This window comes from Xenopus tropicalis, chromosome 3 (assembly GCF_000004195.4).
Source record: "Xenopus tropicalis strain Nigerian chromosome 3, UCB_Xtro_10.0, whole genome shotgun sequence".
NCBI lineage: Eukaryota > Metazoa > Chordata > Amphibia > Anura > Pipidae > Xenopus > Xenopus tropicalis.
Window position 1 is genome coordinate 139,441,525 of NC_030679.2, and position 20,834 is coordinate 139,462,358.

The 20,834-nt window shown below is 46.2% G+C and overlaps 1 protein-coding gene across 2 annotated transcripts; it reads left to right on the forward strand.

Moving 5' to 3' along the window:
* The first annotated feature begins 6,444 nt into the window (after positions 1-6,444).
* Positions 6,445-20,600, forward strand: lyl1 (lymphoblastic leukemia associated hematopoiesis regulator 1). 2 transcript variants are annotated; one of them, XM_002939119.5, is made up of 5 exons: positions 6,445-6,674; positions 13,202-13,566; positions 13,659-13,750; positions 13,883-13,972; positions 19,455-20,600. In XM_002939119.5, exons 1-5 carry the CDS (start codon positions 6,516-6,518, stop codon positions 19,913-19,915), a joined length of 1,167 nt encoding a protein of 388 aa, XP_002939165.2. In that variant the 5' UTR covers positions 6,445-6,515; the 3' UTR covers positions 19,916-20,600. The 2 variants fall into 2 exon arrangements, with proteins under 2 accessions (XP_002939165.2, XP_004918959.1); XM_004918902.4 differs by lacking the exon at positions 13,883-13,972 and having other exon boundaries at positions 6,448-6,674.
* Positions 20,601-20,834: the final 234 nt, after the last annotated feature.

The following is a 20,834-nucleotide window of genomic DNA, read 5'->3' on the forward strand; positions in this document are numbered from 1 at the left end:
GTGAGTAACACAAGGGCGACATTAGGAAAGGTATTTAAGGAGGCACTGGGTGAGTAACACAAGGGGGACATTAGGGAAGGTATTTAAGGAGGCACTGGGTGAGTAACACAAGGGCGACATTAGGAAAGGTCTTTAAGGAGGCACTGGGTGAGTAACACAAGGGGGACATTAGGAAAGGTATTTAAGGAGGCACTGGGTGAGTAACACAAGGGCGACATTAGGGAAGGTATTTAAGGAGGCACTGGGTGAGTAACACAAGGGCGACATTAGGGAAGGTATTTAAGAAGGCACTGGGTGAGTAACACAAGGGCGACATTAGGGAAGGTATTTAAGGAGGCACTGGGTGAGTAACACAAGGGGGACATTAGGAAAGGTATTTAAGGAGGCACTGGGTGAGTAACACAAGGATCCCATTAGGAAAGGTATTTAAGGAGGCACTGGGTGAGTAACACAAGGGGGACATTAGGAAAGGTATTTAAGGAGGCACTGGGTGAGTAACACAAGGGCGACATTAGGGAAGGTATTTAAGGAGGCACTGGGTGAGTAACACAAGGGGGACATTAGGAAAGGTATTTAAGGAGGCACTGGGTGAGTAACACAAGGGCGACATTAGGAAAGGTATTTAAGGAGGCACTGGGTGAGTAACACAAGGGCGACATTAGGGAAGGTATTTAAGGAGGCACTGGGTGAGTAACACAAGGGGGACATTAGGAAAGGTATTTAAGGAGGCACTGGGTGAGTAACACAAGGGCGACATTAGGAAAGGTATTTAAGGAGGCACTGGGTGAGTAACACAAGGGCGACATTAGGGAAGGTATTTAAGGAGGCACTGGGTGAGTAACACAAGGGGGACATTAGGAAAGGTATTTAAGGAGGCACTGGGTGAGTAACACAAGGGGGACATTAGGAAAGGTATTTAAGGAGGCACAGGGTGAGTAACACAAGGGCGACATTAGGAAAGATATTTAAGGAGGCACTGGGTGAGTAACACAAGGGCGACATTAGGGAAGGTATTTAAGGAGGCACTGGGTGAGTAACACAAGGATCCCATTAGGAAAGATATTTAAGGAGGCACTGGGTGAGTAACACAAGGGCGACATTAGGAAAGGTATTTAAGGAGGCCACTGGGTGAGTAACACAAGGGCGACATTAGGGAAGGTATTTAAGGAGGCACTGGGTGAGTAACACAAGGGGACATTAGGAAAGGTATTTAAGGAGGCACTGGGTGAGTAACACAAGGGCGACATTAGGGAAGGTATTTAAGAAGGCACTGGGTGAGTAACACAAGGGCGACATTAGGGAAGGTATTTAAGGAGGCACTGGGTGAGTAACACAAGGGCGACATTAGGGAAGGTATTTAAGGAGGGCACTGGGTGAGTAACACAAGGGCGACATTAGGGAAGGTATTTAGGAGGCACTGGGAGTAACACAAGGGCGACATTAGGGAAGGTATTTAAGGAGGCACTGGGTGAGTAACACAAGGGCGACATTAGGAAAGGTATTTAAGGAGGCACTGGGTGAGTAACACAAGGGCGACATTAGGAAAGGTATTTAAGGAGGCACTGGGTGAGTAACACCAAGGGGGACATTAGGGAAGGTATTTAAGGAGGCACTGGGTGAGTAACACAAGGGCGACATTAGGAAAGGTATTTAAGGAGGCACTGGGTGAGTAACACAAGGTTCCCATTAGGAAAGGTATTTAAGGAGGCACTGGGTGAGTAACACAAGGGGGACATTAGGAAAGGTATTTAAGGAGGCACTGGGTGGAGTAACACAAGGATCCCATTAGGAAAGGTATTTAAGGAGGCACTGGGTGAGTAACACAAGGGGGACATTAGGAAAGGTATTTAAGAAGGCACTGGGTGAGTAACACAAGGGCGACATTAGGAAAGGTATTTAAGGAGGCACTGGGTGAGTAACACAAGGGCGACATTAGGGAAGGTATTTAAGGAGGCACTGGGTGAGTAACACAAGGGGACATTAGGAAAGGTATTTAAGGAGGCACTGGGTGAGTAACACAAGGGCGACATTAGGAAAGGTATTTAAGGAGGCACTGGGTGAGTAACACAAGGGCGACATTAGGAAAGGTATTTAAGGAGGCACTGGGTGAGTAACACAAGGGGGACATTAGGAAAGGTATTTAAGGAGGCACTGGGTGAGTAACACAAGGGGGACATTAGGAAAGGTATTTAAGAAGGCACTGGGTGAGTAACACAAGGGGGACATTAGGGAAGGTATTTAAGAAGGCACTGGGTGAGTAACACAAGGGGGACATTAGGAAAGGTATTTAAGGAGGCACTGGGTGAGTAACACAAGGGGGACATTAGGAAAGGTATTTAAGGAGGCACTGGGTGAGTAACACAAGGGCGACATTAGGAAAGATATTTAAGGAGGCACTGGGTGAGTAACACAAGGGCGACATTAGGGAAGGTATTTAAGGAGGCACTGGGTGAGTAACACAAGGGGAACATTAGGAAAGGTATTTAAGAAGGCACTGGGTGAGTAACACAAGGGGGACATTAGGGAAGGTATTTAAGAAGGCACTGGGTGAGTAACACAAGGGGGACATTAGGAAAGGTATTTAAGGAGGCACTGGGTGAGTAACACAAGGGGGACATTAGGAAAGGTATTTAAGGAGGCACTGGGTGAGTAACACAAGGGCGACATTAGGAAAGATATTTAAGGAGGCACTGGGTGAGTAACACAAGGGCGACATTAGGGAAGGTATTTAAGGAGGCACTGGGTGAGTAACACAAGGGGGACATTAGGGAAGGTATTTAAGGAGGCACTGGGTGAGTAACACAAGGGGGACATTAGGAAAGGTATTTAAGGAGGCACAGGGTGAGTAACACAAGGGCGACATTAGGAAAGATATTTAAGGAGGCACTGGGTGAGTAACACAAGGGGGACATTAGGAAAGGTATTTAAGGAGGCACTGGGTGAGTAACACAAGGATCCCATTAGGAAAGGTATTTAAGGAGGCACTGGGTGAGTAACACAAGGATCCCATTAGGAAAGGTATTTAAGGAGGCACTGGGTGAGTAACACAAGGGCGACATTAGGGAAGGTATTTAAGGAGGCACTGGGTGAGTAACACAAGGGCGACATTAGGAAAGGTATTTAAGGAGGCACTGGGTGAGTAACACAAGGATCCCATTAGGAAGATATTTAAGGAGGCACTGGGTGAGTAACACAAGGGCGACATTAGGAAAGGTATTTAAGGAGGCACTGGGTGAGTAACACAAGGGCGACATTAGGAAAGGTATTTAAGGAGGCACTGGGTGAGTAACACAAGGGCGACATTAGGGAAGGTATTTAAGGAGGCACTGGGTGAGTAACACAAGGATCCCATTAGGAAAGGTATTTAAGGAGGCACTGGGTGAGTAACACAAGGATCCCATTAGGAAAGATATTTAAGGAGGCACTGGGTGAGTAACACAAGGGGACATTAGGAAAGGTATTTTAAGGAGGCACTGGGTGAGTAACACAAGGGCGACATTAGGAAAGGTATTTAAGGAGGCACTGGGTGAGTAACACAAGGGCGACATTAGGAAAGGTATTTAAGGAGGCACTGGGTGAGTAACACAAGGATCCCATTAGGAAAGGTATTTAAGGAGGCACTGGGTGAGTAACACAAGGGGGACATTAGGAAAGGTATTTAAGGAGGCACTGGGTGAGTAACACAAGGGCGACATTAGGGAAGGTATTTAAGGAGGCACTGGGTGAGTAACACAAGGGCGACATTAGGAAAGGTATTTAAGGAGGCACTGGGTGAGTAACACAAGGGCGACATTAGGAAAGGTATTTAAGGAGGCACAGGGTGAGTAACACAAGGGGGACATTAGGAAAGGTATTTAAGGAGGCACTGGGTGAGTAACACAAGGATCCCATTAGGAAAGGTATTTAAGGAGGCACTGGGTGAGTAACACAAGGGGGACATTAGGAAAGGTATTTAAGGAGGCACTGGGTGAGTAACACAAGGGGGACATTAGGAAAGGTATTTAAGGAGGCACTGGGTGAGTAACACAAGGATCCCATTAGGAAAGGTATTTAAGGAGGCACTGGGTGAGTAACACAAGGGGGACATTAGGAAAGGTATTTAAGGAGGCACTGGGTGAGTAACACAAGGGGGACATTAGGAAAGGTATTTAAGGAGGCACTGGGTGAGTAACACAAGGGGGACATTAGGAAAGGTATTTAAGGAGGCACTGGGTGAGTAACACAAGGGGGACATTAGGAAAGGTATTTAAGGAGGCACTGGGTGAGTAACACAAGGGGGACATTAGGAAAGGTATTTAAGGAGGCACTGGGTGAGTAACACAAGGGGGACATTAGGAAAGGTATTTAAGGAGGCACTGGGTGAGTAACACAAGGGCGACATTAGGAAAAACAATGGTGAGTTATGTAAAGATGGTACTGAAACAGGGAATGAAGAAGGCATTGAATAGTAGCTGGCACTGAGTAGAATTCTATTAGGAGACAGAAGGTGGCAGTGCGGTGTGAGTTTGCCATAAGGCAGATGCTGGCAGTCCCCACTGTGAATGTGACAGGGCAAACTGTATCAATAGGGATGGTAACACCCTGCCTGGAGTGTGTATGATAAGAGGCTGGCACTATGTGTGGTGTTTTAAACAAAGCTGGCACAACCCGCTGCGTGTATGGAAAGCAGACTGCCACAGAGCGTAGAAAGGAACAGTTCAACGTATGCCTACGTAACTGGCTTGAACTATAACTCACAGCATTCTCAGTTGGTCAGTGGAGTCATGTTAGACACTGACAGGCTGAGGATGCTGGGATTTGTAGTCTGCAAGAGCTGGAGGTGTGCCAGGGTGAAGCCAATGCTACAATGCAAGAGTTTCCCCCCCCTTGCAGAAAAGGTCTGGCACTGATAAAAAAACATTCTATGGGCCGGGGGCAGATATATTAAGGCAAGTTGCCAAGTTGGCAGCACTGGGGGCAACACAGCTGGGCAAGATAGCAACGCTAGGGATTGTGCCAGTTGGTCAAAATGGCAAAAGTAGAACCTGCGGCCCCCTGCCTACCTACAGCCATAGGGGCCCCCCTGAGATGTTCCGGGGCCCATAGCGTGCAGCTGTGTACTGTGTTAGCATCCCTGCCTGTTAGGTGCCACATTGGCATGAGTGTTGCTGCCACTTACAGGCTGTGTGTATGTAGGGGGGGGGGCAATGGCCAGCGAGCGAGTGATTGGCTTGGGTAGGGGGGTTACTGGGCAGCAGGCTGGATATGTTATTTGCCTTCCTTCCCCGGGAGGCTCTATATTGCTTTGCCTGCGCTGGCATCACGTTGTACCAGTGGGGGGCCTTGGAGAGGTGTGGGCAGCTGGGCGCTTTCGTGCTTTATCCTAATTACCCCCCTCCTGCTATTCTCTCTTCTGCAAGAGGCAATCAGGAGACTAGAAAACATTAACCCTTTATGGGCGCACAGATACACCTACCTACAGGGCCAAACACTACGGTAATGAGGCTTTGAGGCTGGGATTTAGTGGGTGCTACAAACACGGCAGGGTGCAGACACCCAGACATTGCAGCCTGGCATCTCCAACAAGAGCACAGAGCAGCCTGGCATGTCATGCTGGTACCTTAAGGCCTCAGGCACCTTTAGGCCTAAGCACTTTGCCCTATGTATGTCTTGCCTAGTTACCAAGGACGGCCTGGCATATCTCTGGCACTTGTATTTTACAACCCATGGGGAACAAAAGTACAACACAGTGGTACAGACTGGCACTTTTAATGAATAGCAAAAGGGGTACATAGAGGGGCATAGCTATATAACCCAGCAGTTACACAGACTGGCACCTCCATTATAAAAGTCAGGGTTGTACAAAGACTGGCACGGCTAATGCACAACACGTGGGTACAAAAGCTGGTGCTTATAATTTACAACACAGTGAGTACGACTGGCACTTCTGTTTTATATTAAGAGGGTAATTAGACTGGCAGTTCTAAGGCACAGCATGGAGGGTGCACATACTGGCACTATATACACTGGCACTTCTAATCCCAGCCCAGAGGGTACACAAACTGGCACATTTATCTACCTTTGCCACCTTGTGCCTTTAATTACAGCTGAAATAAAGGAAAGTCTCATTGGAAGTCTCTGAAGCTGCATGCTGCAGACTGCACTGATTTCTAAGAAGTCTTACAGACTCTTTATCCTGCTTCAGCTCTGTATATTCCTTATAGTAAAGTACAGCGTGGGGAAAGCTGAGATGTAATTGCAAGCTATAGACGCAGTATGGGACATATATATATATATTTATGTATATTTATTATATACCTATTCCCAGCTCCCCTGGGTTGGGATGCCATAGGGAAAAGCAATGAAGGGAGGTATTTTTCTTATCAGTTTGGACAGACCGGACCCCTGTCCCTTATCTACAGCCCCACACTTCCTCTGACCAAGGAGAGAAGGAAATCCCCCCCCCAACACACACTCTGTGCCTAACTCCACCTTCCCTTGCTAAGTCAATTCTACACTCATCATCTACTCTATGAATGTGTGAGTCCCTCAGGAGCCCCCCAAAACCAGGGATCAAAGGAAAGGCAGCAGCCACACACTCCCTCCCATACCCCCCTACTGCTGCCCCTGTCTGCCGCTGCCCCACAGGGAGGCAACATGTGTCCCCTGCCCGCCTTGTGTGGCGTCTGGCACTGGTAAGTGTGCGATATGTCTGTCTGACACTTCTTTGTATATCTATCCCTATCTATCTATCTATCTATCTATCTCTTCCTATCAATTTATCTTTGTATCTATCACTCTGTCAATTTTATCCCTCTTCATCTACATCTATCTATATCTATTTGTCTCTATCTTGCTATTAGTCTATCTCTCTCTTTCCATCTATCAACCTGTCTATCTATCTGCATCTATCTAAGTCTCTCTACTTTTGTATGTATCTACTATTTATCTCTCTATGTGCTTATCTATCTATCTATCTATCTATCTAGCTGTCTATCTATCTATCTATCTATCTATCTATCTATCTACTGTCTATCTTTCCTTCTATTGGTTCATCTATCTATTATCTATCTATCTGTTTATTTATCGGTCGGTCTGCCTGTCCATCTGTCTATCATTATGTAAGGAAAATTGTATGGAATATGAATAGTTATTATTCCTGTTTCTATTTTACCTTGTCTGTATAGATACCTACTGTCTTGTACTTATCTAGTTATCAAATATATCTATGTATTATTAGAAATGTTTTCAATCTAGCTCTATTTATATATCATCTATGTGTCTGCCATCTGTAGTTTGTCTGTTTCTTATCTGTCTGTATACTCAGTAACCTGTTCTGAACCCATTCTATTTTCTGATATTAGACAGTCAAGTTGTTTGATATAGAATATATTGATAATACAGACTGACAAATGTTTATCTATCTATCTATCTATCTATCATCTATCTATCTATCATCTATCTATCTATCTATCTATCTATCTATCATCTCTCTGTCTCTGTCATCTAACTCACTCTGTAAATATATATTTATCTCATTCTATCTATGTTTGTTAAGATAAAGGGATTCATATTGTTTGGAAAAATCTTAAAAGCGTACCCCCCATGGCACATACACACAGAATATTAATGAATAAAGGATAAATGTAACCAACTGATACTACTAAATGTAATAGGAAAGGCATCACTGATCTCTATACATGGGGACGAATCCATTCAAGGCTGGAGCCATGTGTTCATAAGCCTCAGGGCCTCCTGGAATGGTGCATTTCATGTTATTATATTAATGCTAGATAGTAGATAGATAGATAGATGATAGATAGATAGATAGATAGATAGATAGATAGATGATAGATAGATAGATAGATAGATAGATAGATATGTGCTTACTGTGTGTAGATTCAGACTTTCATTGGGGAACCTATAGAGAAAGTAAGTGCTGGCCGCCTTATTACCCCAGCACGGTGTTGCTGCTCATTGCTTCCAGGCCGACAGCTTTCCTTAATGATTCTCCCACCAGGAGTGGATCTGGGGGGTAACAGTGATTTATTCTGCCCCATTTCATAGTCTGAACAGGTTTCTCAGTGCTCTCCAACCGCCCGGCCCATGGGCCATATAGTCGGGTACTATACGAGTGTCCATCCATGTGTTCTATTGTTTCAGCTCCTCTGTACTTCCCTTCAGCCAGCCGACAGAAATTTCCTATCAGGATAGATAATAAAAGATCAGAGGGATAGACAATAAAGGATCACAGGGCTATGTGCTGACTGGCCGGCCAAGTCTGGCCACGTCTGGGCACTTTTACTTACAGGGATGGTATCTTTCTCTTCTGTACCCCATGTACCTTATATGTCTTATATGTCTTAAATAATTCAGCTGGGTCATTGTAATCATTTCATTGTTAGTATTGATTGTACTGTATCCTGAGAGAAACCTCCAGAATTATTATTTTATATTTATAACACTCCAACATATTCTGCGGCGCTGTACAATATGTATACTTTGCCTGTACGCATTACACACAACAAGAGGTAAAGAGGGCCCTGCTCCGCAGACCAAATCCCCAAAATAAACATACAAAAGAGATCTGTACTGGTTTATTTCATGGTTAAATGATTCCCTTTTCTCTGTAATAATAAAACAGTACCTGTACTTGATCCCAACTAAGATATAATTACCCCTTATTGGGGGCAGAACAGCCCTATTGGGTTTATTTAATGGTTAAATGATTCCCTTTTCTCTGTAATAATAAAACAGTACCTGTACTTGATCCCAACTAAGATATAATTACCCCTTATTGGGGCAGAACAGCCCTATTGGGTTTATTTAATGGTTAAATGATTCCCTTTTCTCTGTAATAATAAAACAGTACCTGTACTTGATCCCAACTAAGATATAATTACCCCTAATTTGGGGCAGAACAGCCCTATTGGGTTTATTTAATGGTTAAATGATTCCCTTTTCTCTGTAATAATAAAACAGTACCTGTACTTGATCCCAACTAAGATATAATTACCCCTTATTGGGGCAGAACAGCCCTATTGGGTTTATTTAATGGTTAAAAGATCTCTTATCTGGGAAACCTCAGGTCCCGAGCATTCTGGATAACAGGTCTCATAACTGTATTTTCTGAAACTTTTTAGTACAGGGAAGGAATCTATTATGCAGAATGCTTGGGACTGGGAGTCACTGGATACAGAGTCTCTCTGTAATTTGGATCACCATACCTTAGGGCTACTAAAGCTTTCTGAATAATGGGTTTTCAGAAAAAAAACCCCTACAGATTGCCAGTCCGGGTCAGAGCTATCTCCTGTGTCTCTTAACACATGGCACTTTTTGTTTTATTTATTAAATACATATTTCTATTTATTTAGAGCAAAGTGTGCCCTCTAATAATATCAGCAAGGATAATAGTCATTGTATTTGTGAATGGCTCCATTTTCCAGTATTTATTAAGAAACACTAACTCCCTTAAAGGGGTTGTTTAAATTAACTTTTAGTATGATGTAGAGAGTGACGTTCTGAGACAATTTGCAATTGGTCTTCATTTTTTATTATTTGTGGTTTTTTAGTTATTTTATGTTTAGTTCAGCAGCTCTGCAGTTTGGAATTTCAGCAGTTATTTGGTTGCTAGGGTCCAAGTTACCTTAGAAACCAGGGAGTGGATTGGATGAGAGACTAGGAGAGGATATGAATAGAAAAGAAAGTTACAAAAAGTAACAGTTACAATAAAAGTGGAGCCTCGCACAATAGTGTTCTGGCTGCCGGGGTCAGTGACCCCCATTTTAAGACTGCAAAGAGTTGGAAGGAGAAGGCAAATCATTAAAAACTAAATAAATAATGAAGACCAATGAAAAGTTGCTTAAAACTGGCCAGTTCTAAGCGACTTTTCAATTGGGCTTCATGATTTATTTTTTATAGTTTTTGAATTATTTGCCTTAGTCCTCTGACTCCTTGCAGCTTTCATGTGGGGGTCACTGACCCCGGCAGCCAGATAACTATTGTGCGAGGCTCCAGTTTTATTGTTACTGTTATTTCAAGTACTTATTTTCCTATTCAGGCCTCTCCTATTTATATACTGGTCTCTCATTCAAACCACTGCCTGGTTGCTAAGGTAATTTGAACTCTAGCGACCAGACAGCTGCTGAAACGCCAAACTGGAAAGCTGCTGAACAAAAACTGAAATAATGAAAAAAATGAGACATAATAAAAAAAGAAGACCAATTGCAAACTGGCTCAGACTATTACTCTCTACATCATCACTAAAAGTTAACTCAAAGGTGGACAAGCCCTTCAAGTCACCTCAGGCCAAAGGGTGAGAGCTCTTATTAGTGATGAGCGAATCTGTCCCATTTCGCTTCGCCGAAAAATTCGCGAACCTTTCAAAAGATTCGCGAAACGGCGAAAAATTCGCGAAATGGTGAAAATGACGCACGTCAAAAAAATTGTCGCCCATGACTATTTGTTTTGTCGCCGCAGCTATTGTTTTGTCGCCCGTGGCTATTGTTTTGTCGCCGCAGCTATTGTTTTGTCGCCCGTGGCTATTGTTTTGTCGCCGCAGCTATTGTTTTGTCGCCCGTGGCTATTGTTTTGTCGCCGCAGCTATTGTTTTGTCGCCCGTGGCTATTGTTTTGTCGCCCGCAGCTATTGTTTTGTCGCCCGTGGTATTGTTTTGTCGCGCGCGGCTATTGTTTTGGACACGTGGCAAATTTTTCCGTGGCAATTTTTTTCATCCGTTTTGCGAAACAATCAGCCAATGGCGAAACGCAGAAATTCGCCGTGAATCCATGCCTGGCGAATTATTTCGCCCATTACTAGCTCTTATATCTCCCATGCTTCAGTGACTGTGGGGCGTTGGCAGTAGCAGGCCTAGGCACAGATAATACAGGGAATAGTTCCAGGACACAAGGGATAGGTGGGGGGTATAAAGTGGTGGCATTTTACACAGAAAGGCCAAGGCCCGTTTGTCCTGCCCCTTCTCACACCACAGTTCCTGTGTTTATGTTTCTCAGCTTCCTGGTTGTTAGGGAACACAGAGAGAGTGAGATTAGTGAGGTACATAATGAATGATCCCCCAAAAATGAAATGAAGGCCGATTGCAGTTTCTCCCTAATGTGCCTGAGGGTCTATAAACTAATGTGGAACTGACCCCCCCTCCCCCGTGCCCATTGTATTAGTATTTTGTGCACAATCATAGCTTGTTTGGGTCGGCATTGTGAAACCGTATTATGTTGGTGCGTTCCCACTGCTCGTACTCACAACTTCCTGCCCAGTCAGCCACTTCCTCATTCTCTGGATGTTGTTCCTTTGGTGCCGCGTTCTGAGCACAAACAGTGCCGCACACTCCGGCCGCAGTCGCACACAGCGCAGCCATACTAGCTTCAGCATGTCTCCCACTGGGGCACACAGCGCAGCCATACTAGCTTCAGCATGTCTCCCACTGGGGCACACAGCGCAGCCATACTAGCTTCAGCATGTCTCCCACTGGGGCACACGGAGCTACTAGTTGCAGCTACTTGTCACGGCTACTAAACGCCAAAAAATCCCCTGCCATAGACAATACTGAGAATTGCCTTTGCGTAAACACATGTTGAGACGGTTATCAGTAAATGATCAGCACTGTCTATTTTAGTAGCCATGACAAGTAGCTGCTCCGTGTGTCTTCACCCTTTAGGTGGCCATACACGGGCTGATTGTAGCTGCCGATATTGGTCCCTTAAGCTGGCCATACACGCACCAATAATATCGTACAAAACCCTGTATGGCAAGTCGGCGAGTCGACCGATATCGCAGGAACCTGCTGACATCGGTTGACTCGCCGATCGGCCAGGTTAAAAGATTTTGATCGGGCGCCATAGAAGGCGCCTGACCAAAATCTGCCTTCAGGGCTGAATCGGCAGAGGGAGGTAGAAATCCTATTGTTTCTTCCTCCTTATCTACCTGTTTCAGCCCTGAATGGTTAGTGGGCGATTTACGATCTTTTGTGCGACCATCGGAAATCACCACGCGTGTGGCCACCTTTAGACCGATTGGACAGGCCTGCCCATCCGACATGTGGCCTGAAATCAGCCAGATATCAATTGGGCAGGTTAAAAAAATTTAGTCGGATCGGGGACTGCATCGGCTCATTGATGCGGTCCCCGAATCGATTGCGCCTATTACTGGCATTCTAATTGGAGGGGCTGTTTGGGCCTCTGTGTACTGAAAATCAGGCCCGGACTGGCAATATGTGGGTTCAGGCAAATGCCAGAGGCTGCTGTAAGGTGCCATAGACACTCACTATTTATTGGGCCTATGGGGGGCTGTTTGGGCCTCTGTGTACTGAAAATCAGGCCCGGACTGGCAATCTGTGGGTTCAGGCAAATGCCAGAGGGGCTGCTGTAAGGTGCCATAGTCACTCACTGTTTATTGGGCTGCTGGGGGGGCTGTATGGGCCTCTGTTTACTCAAAATCAGGCCCAGACTGGCAATCTGTGGGTTCAGGCAAATGCCAGAGGGGCTGCTGTAAGGTGCCATAGTCACTCACTGTTTATTGGGCTGCTGGGGGGGCTGTATGGGCCTCTGTTTACTCAAAATCAGGCCCGGACTGGCAATCTGTGGGTTCAGGCAAATGCCAGAGGGGCTGCTGTAAGGTGCCATAGACACTCACTATTTATTGGGCCTATGGGGGGGGGGCTGTTTGGGCCCCTGTGTACTTGATTTCCCAGGGCTTATTTTGAATTTCAGTACGTTAATGAATGGCATCAATACAATGCCTATGTGTGCCATCGGATCAGGGACCGCATCAGCAAGGAAAAATAAAACCTACCCAATTGAGATCTGGCCAATTTCAGGTGTTGGCCAGGGGGTGCCCATAAATAGGCAGATAAGCTGCTGGTCTAAAGGACCGATATCGGCAGCAGAAATCAGCCCATGTAACACCACCGGTCATGTTGGCTTACTCATTATAATAAATATGCCCCTAAGACTGCACTATCAGCAAAGGAAGGGTTTGTGTACTATAAGGACAGGCAGATCATGGTCCTACAATGCCCTCCTGGCAGAGGTGGCAGAGAAGTAGGGCAAGAGAACTGTAGGGTGTGACGTAAGTAAGTGCCACATCGCAATAGACAGATAACGATTGGGCAATAGATAGTGAATGTGAGATTACAATGAAGTTCCTATACAGAATGAGCATTCTGAGTGAGTGCTGAAACTGGGAACCATGTCTGCTTTCTCTGCAGATCTTTGCTGCACCCATGTGTCCCTCCGATGACAAAGCTGCCCCCGCTGACCGCACTCATGCCAGGATGGAAGGAGAGGGAAGCCCTGTGGAAATCCAAGCAGCACCTATTGGTACCACAGCTGTGCCTGTGTCGCCCAGTTCCCCAGTCTCGCCCACTGACTCCCTCAATGAAGAGAAGCGGGCACCCGCGGATACAGAGGGGCTTCCTGCCAATGTGCCCGTCATAAGCCTTGGCCACAGCAAGATGGCTTTGCATCCAGAGCTCACTACCCTGCGCCCTGTACCCTCTCTGATGCTGGCTTTGCCTGGCATACGAACTCCATTGTTCCCTCCGCAGTTCCACCCTCATCCCTATCTGCCCAGGTAAGATGAGAGTATCTGGGCCCTGGCACCTACTGCTCTACAGATCATATTGTGGGGCTGCTGTAAGTCATTCTCTCTGCTTTGCTTCCCAGCCCATACCTACGTGCCTCTAGCCTCTTCCCCATCTTCTCCGGACGCTTCAAGAGAAGGAGTCATCCTGATATTCCAGAGGTGCCATTCATAGGTAAGGTAATTGTGCCCATGTCTGGGCATCTTTCTCAATTTGCCTCCATTAGTATCGTTAATATTCTTCAGCTGCAGCAAAGCCATCCCTTTATGGTATCAGTCTGATGTCTGAATTCTGAATACTTTAAAGGAGAAGTAAAGTCTGTTATAAAGAAGAGGGCCCCTGCACAAGCCTGCCTCAGAGTCGGACTGGCTGGGGGCCACCTGCCCACAAGGCAAAGTAAGTAGTGGGGCGGGATTGGTGGGCCCTACGGTGGGTGGGTGGTGGCCTCTTTAATTAGGTACCCAGTGGGCACCAGGTACCCCAGCCTGACTCTGCACACCCATACACACCCATACTAACTGCCCATCTTTGCATCAATGTCTATTCATGCACATGTCTATTTCAGCACTGGTGGAGGGGGAGGGTTGCCTATGCAGAGCCCACCTACTTTATAACAGGTTTTACTTCTCCTTTAATTCCTGACACTATCGGACACAAATGTTGCACTTTCACATAGTTGCACAAAGCGCCATTGCATCTATCCTGGCTGTTCTGCTGAACTAGAGCAAGTGCCTCTGTTGATAGACTCATGGAGGGAATTCCGGGGTTCCCACGGCAGGTTGTGCCAATTGGCACCGCAGTGTTGCGCCTAAAGAATCACAAGTTAATGTCATTTTAACACTAAGGGGCACATTTACTAATCCACGAACGTCCGAATGCGTTTTTTTCGTAATGATCGGTATTGTTGCGACTTTTTCGTCGCCGGCATGATTTTTTCGTATTTTTCTGCGACTTTTTCATTGCCGTTACGACTTTATTGTATATCTTCCGCAACTTTTTCGGCGCCGTTGCGAAAAAATTGGATTGGTTTTTCCGCCGTTTACAATTGCTCAATACGGAAAAATCGCAACGGCGACAAAAAAGTTGTGCAAAATACGATAAAGTTGTGACAGCGATGGAAAAATCACACAAAATCCGAAAAAAGTTGTTAAATTTTCGTTTCCAATCCGATTTTTTCCCATTCGGGATTCGGATTCGTGGATTAGTAAATGTGCCCCTAAGTGCTGGGAGTAACAACCCCCACTCCAGGGGGGGGGGGCATTTACAAATGGCTTTTTGTCGGCAAAACCCAATTTCGTCATGGGAAAAAATGAAGCGATTTTGGCGCGATTTATTATTTGACAAAGCCCAATGGAAAAATACGCCAAACCTGGCAGGATCGCGTAGAAGGCAATGGCAGATGTCCCTTTTACATTTTTCAGTTTGGATCTTTTGATAAATGACTAGACATTTGTGGTTCTGTGGAAATGAGTTTAGTCGTGGGTTCAGAACACGAAAGTCCAAATGTTGGTGAATAAGCTTTTCAATGTTAGCCACAACTTTCATCTGATTTGGTACCACCTTTGCTCATTTGAAATCATTGGGTGTAATTAGGATGGGCACCTACGCTGGAATTATAGGTTTATGACCCTTTATAAGTACATTGTATTTCAGACCCACAAGTACTGTATAATTAGTGACCTATCAAAGATTCATATTAATTTGGCATATACATATCAGTAACACCTGCGCTTTGACACTGTTTGCCTTGAGCAGCCATTTTGTGTTGCTCTGTGTGTCACTCACTGATCACATGACAGGAAATAACGCCAGTTCTGAATGTCTGAGGAAAAGACAAAGCCCTGTCCATTCATTGGCTGATGTAACCTAGCATCAGGGTTGCCATTTTTTTCCGCCAAATTGGGCTACTAATTTAAAGCCCAGGCAGGTTTCCAATGTACAAACCCGCCAAGCTACAGATTTGGGCTAGTTTTTGGAGCCTTGTTTGTAGTTTGGAAACTAGCCAAAGTTCATTTTCCCCTAGGGTGCCTGACATGTCTGTCCCAGTGCATGTTGGGTAATGTAGTTTGTATCTAACAATTAGCCTGCAGCTAAGATTAACAAAAAAAACTACAATACCCAGCATGCAGTGGGACAGTATGGAAAGAAGCTCTTTTTCTATTCCTTTTTGCTATTTCAGGCTCAACTGTCTGCACTACAACCTGTCCCCTGCTCTATATTGTATGTGATTGTACTAATACTTTCTGCAGTTGGTCCTTAAGCTATAACTCTCAGGATCTCTTGGGGCTGCTGAGAGTTGCAGTTCAACGCACCCATATGTATATCATGTCTGGGGTTAATGCAACATTCTGAATCCATTTCTGTAGTGTTTTCCCAACTGTCCCCCGTTACATGACATCCCTGATTTTTGTCACCTAGGCCGTCGTTTGTCATGGTTAACCCTTTGATGTGAAATGATTGGGGGCCATGGTGTGTCATGTGGTATTTTGGGGGTGTGGCCACAGAGTGGCATGTCCAGAATTTGTGTCACTGCAATATGCGAGGCAATTACTAATACTCCCTTTTATCATTTATTGTTTTACTGTAAGCTGAAACTGGCAGCAAAACTACAACAACCTGCATGGGCTGGGCACAGAGGGCAGGGAAACCTCATCCCAGTAACTGGAGAGGGGGCACTGGGCATGGCTAGTCATTCTATGCTTTAAAAAGGCATATTTTCCTATATATTCATTGCGCACATTGGGCTATTTTGGGGCTACGTTTAAAGTGGCTCTTGGCTAGATTTGGGCTGGTTTTGGAACTGTTTGGCTTGTTTGGAAAATGAGACCTGAAATGGTAAGACTCAGGGAAAAGGTGGCAACCCTACATGAAATAGATAATCAGTCAGTGCTCCACTGGGGCCCCCCCATGCTTCCTGGGCCCCCCATTAGTTACAGGGTCCCTTTCCTTTATATCTACACCCCTGTGGAAAAGTCTTCCCAGTGCCTTAGGGAACAGCTGAACTGACAGGAGTGGAACAGTAAGAATGGACCCAACGGTTATTGGGTGGGCATAGGAGTAAAAAAAAAATCCGTTGGGTGGGGGGCCAGGCCTGGGTTAGGGTGGGGCAGAAAAGTTATGCGCCCCAATCCCCTAATGTGAGAGGAGCCAAAAACTGCAATCGCTGAGCATACAAGTTCTTTCTATAATGTAACAACCAATATCCTTAGTATTTATGGTGGGGGTGCCCAATGTTTGACCCTCCAGCTGTTGTTGAACCACTAGGTCCAGACTAGCAATCTGGATATTCTAAACAATGCAAGAATTTTGGGGCCCATACTTGATCTACAGGTCTCAGCTAATGGCTGTTGGGGGCTGCTGGGAGTTGTTTTGGAGGCTTAATGGTTGGACATCACAGATTTAAATATTTTTTTCAGGTGGGGGTCCAAACTTTCTTTAACCGACCTGATGCCCCCCCTCCATTTTTTAAACTTTGGCCCGCTGTTTCATTGTTCTTGGCCCCTTTATTCTTAACACAGGATAAAGGCTAGGGGATTATGGGTAACAAACTATGCATTAAAGGTGTGAGATTGTGGGTTTATGAGTATTCATTTGGATTTCAGAGGTTCTAGGCTAGGGGTTTATAGGTATTAAGCATTAAGCATGATCTTTTGGGCGCAAATATGGTAAATGTCTAATTCAGTGATCCCTAACCAGTGGTGTGGGGGGTAACATGTTGCTCTCCAACCCCTTGGGTGTTGCTCCCAGTGACCTCAAAGTAGGTGCCATTTTTTAATTTCTGGCTTGGAGGCAAGAGTTGGTTGCATAAAACCCAGTGTAAAGCCAAACAGAGCCTTCTATAGGCTGCCAGTCCCCATAGGAGCCAATTATAGCTCTTATTTGCACCCCCAGGAACCTTTTCTATGCTTGTGTTGCTCCCCAACACTTTTTCCATTTGAATGTGGCTCATGGGTATAAAAGGTTGGGGATCCCTGGTCTAATTGCTTCATTAGCCCAGAGGTGCTGCCCCCCAGTGGTTGGTCTGTGTGTTACATATATGGGTCTGTATCCTCTTTAAAGTTGTATAGTATGCGGCACGTGTATCAATCAGGGTGTAACATATGTGTATATATATATATTAGTGCAGGCCTGAGATACGATATAGGGAAGGGAGTAATAAGTAAATGTGCAATAGGGCAGGAGCGGCTGTGGCTTGTGGCAGTTGGAATCCCTAGGATGTGGTCTGGTCGGTTTGCAGATTCTGTTATCTATCAATCTTGTCTTCCGCAGAAGAACTTGTGAAGTGGAACACATGAAAGCTGGAGGAAGGAGAGGCCGAGGGAGAGGCAGTGGGGCAACAAAGCAGGGATAGATGTGACTTTAAAGGGGAAGTACATCTTTACATTAACTTCACTACATTACAGATCAACCTCAACTTGAGGGTTCAGTGATATTGTTCTCTTCCTTTTAGGCCCTTTTCTTATTTATTTTTAATTCTAACTTTCCAACCGCTGCCTGGTTGCTAGGGTCTAGAAGGCCTAGGAGCCATATAGAGGAGAACGTATGCTGCCTAAATCATACTAGAAGTCCATTTTAAAATAAACAGGAAAGAAAGGGCAAGAAGAAACTGGAAAATGGCACAGTCTAACCGATGCACCGTGGGGCCACTGTGGGCTATGGGGTTACACTGTTGGGGCAAATAAAGGCAGAGAATACCCAATATTATGTTCTAGGTGGTGTACAAACATAGAGAGTGCTGCAGTGTCAGCAGCCTGGGCGGTGGCGTCAGTCGCCTGTACCACGCGGTGCGGGGGTGGTAGTTGCATGGGTGGCACACAGAGGATAGTTCATGAGTAGGGACTGCCCAGGAAACTGTACTGGAGAGCGTTACAGTAAGTGGAGAGGAAGTCGGGGCCCCCAGAGAGCTGTAGTGCGAAGGCGGCAATGACAGACTGTAACGAGAGCAGACGGAGGCTTTGCCTCTGAGATATTACAGTATAAAGCAACTGGAAAACAGGAAAAAAAACTAAAAGTGGGGAGCCCCCCCCCCCCAAGTTTGCCCACTGCAGCCATAGCTTCCCCAGACAGTGTCCTGCAGTTCAGCTGTTAAATCAAATGGCAGCCGAGCCTGATGGATATCCTCCGAGCCTATTCATTCAGCTTAGACTGGGGGTCTCTGGGCTCACTCCCCATGCATTGGTGGGCAACACCTGCCTGTCAGTCATTAGCTTGTGTGATTGCCAGTGAGCTGGTTGCTGGGGGGTGTATTCACTAAGCTACCCCAGGTCCTGGCTGCTTATTAATTAACTATAATATCCCTTTAAAATCTAGGGAGGCCCAGTTTGGCCTCCAGGCTCCCGTACTTTCCCAGCAGATGCACTTTCTGCCCATCCCTGTAATGGTGGCTGATGATGGGTCTCATTTACCAAAGCAACAGGGTCAGATGGGCACAAATCTGGGGGCGCAGCGAAGCATTTACATGAATTCATTCTCCTTTGCAACCTGGGGAATGGAATTACCCTGACATGGGTCAGACAGAGATACTGCCCTTCCCTCATCGGGGGAGAGCCCCAAAGGGGTTTGGGGGCCCCTGGAGTAGCACACCCCAATCCTGACCTTGACCAGGGTTTCCTTAGGGGTTGTTTCCTTAACTGCGAATTATATAGACCAAGTAAAATCGGGTGGTAGGGTCTCATTGCTGCTCTAGAGGTGAACGCCATCCCCGCTACAAACCTGCGCCAAAGTTGCCATTTACCAAAATGGACACTGTTCTGCGTCTCTGCACTGGGGCATTATGGGGGGCACTACTGAGGGCAGTAGCTGCCATAGCAGGTAGGGTGGGGTGCCCATACAACAGCATTTTACTGATCAAATTAACCCTTTCCTCTTTCTCTTGTAGGTCGACAGCCGCAGAAAGTCGCTCGCCGGGTATTTACCAACAGCAGGGAGCGCTGGAGGCAGCAGAATGTGAATGGGGCCTTTGCCGAGCTGCGCAAACTGATCCCTACGCACCCCCCAGACAAGAAACTGAGCAAGAATGAAATCCTGCGCCTGGCAATGAGATACATTACCTTCCTGGTTACGTTACTGGGGGATCAGCACGGCTCCCCCCCAAAACACTCCCCCGCTAAGAGAAGGCTCCCTGTCCTGGACTTACCCCCCAAGGGCAAGGAAAGCAACAGACCCGCTGGGCCGGTGCAGAGAGTGGAAGACAGACAGGAGGGGGGTGGATTTGGGACAGTGTCCCCCGTCTCTGGAAGCTGCGGGGAGAGTCCGGAGAGCGAGGAAGAGGGGGATAGGGGGCGCTTAGCTATAAGCAGGCAGAGAGTTATAGTTCAGGCAGAGGTGGGGGGGAGCTGATGAGGGCTGTGGCATGGGCCATGTGAGGGACCAACACGAACTGATAAACTTTATTGTGGATCTCAGAAGGCCCAGAATGCACTGCTGTTCTCCATATCACATGACCAATTGACCAATTGCAATTCTGCCGGTACTGTGGGTCACCATTCCCAGAATTCCCCCTCATCTGCAACTTTTCCCAAACAAGTCACAACTGCACTGGATTTGTATTCATAAACACCTCCCATGATGCATCAGTGTTCATAAACACCTCCCATGATGCATCTGTGTTCCTGCAGGATGATTTGTTGCACTGAATTTCACTGGACGCTGCTGCCTGTATGTTGATTGGCTGTTAGGCCGCACCATCTCCAAGGCACAGTAGCACTGGATTCAAGGAGACTGCTCTCCCCGCAATGGATTACGCCATGGATTCTGGGATATCTCTCATGGTGTTGCATTCATACGCCGATTTATTGATGGAAAGGCTCGGCCATTAGAATGTATTTCCCACAATGCAACATTACACTAGGGCCGGATGAGCGGACATTGTGGCCACCAGCATCCAATTATGGATAAATTTACTGGACTCCAATACCCAGAATGCACTGCCAAAGTTTGGCCAATTCAGACTCTTGATGCATTGATAATCTATGGGTGATGGGACTCAAATGCACTATTTGTAATACATTGTTATGAAATGAGAGTCTTGTGTCCCTTGTCTGTATTAATCAGTGTATGAGAGTGCAGAGAGAGAGTGTGAGACAGCTGGCTATGTCCGGCTATGAGAGAGCGCACAGGGACAGTGTGAGAGTGCTAGGGATTACTGGCAGGCTGGGGGGCGGATTGTGACAGAAAGGGCGTAGGGTTATTATTAGGGTTGCCATCTCTCCTGCATGGAAACTCCAGGCAGGGAGGCGGGGCATGATGTCACTGGATT

Coding starts and splice junctions, on each gene's coding strand:
- lyl1 (XM_002939119.5), top strand. CDS start 6,516: ATGTGTGAGTCCCTCAGGAGCCCCCCAAAACCAGGGATCAAAGGAAAG. Junction 6,675..13,201: donor TTGTGTGGCGTCTGGCACTG/GTAAGTGTGCGA, acceptor CTTTCTCTGCAG/ATCTTTGCTGCACCCATGTG. Junction 13,567..13,658: donor CCTCATCCCTATCTGCCCAG/GTAAGATGAGAG, acceptor TTTGCTTCCCAG/CCCATACCTACGTGCCTCTA.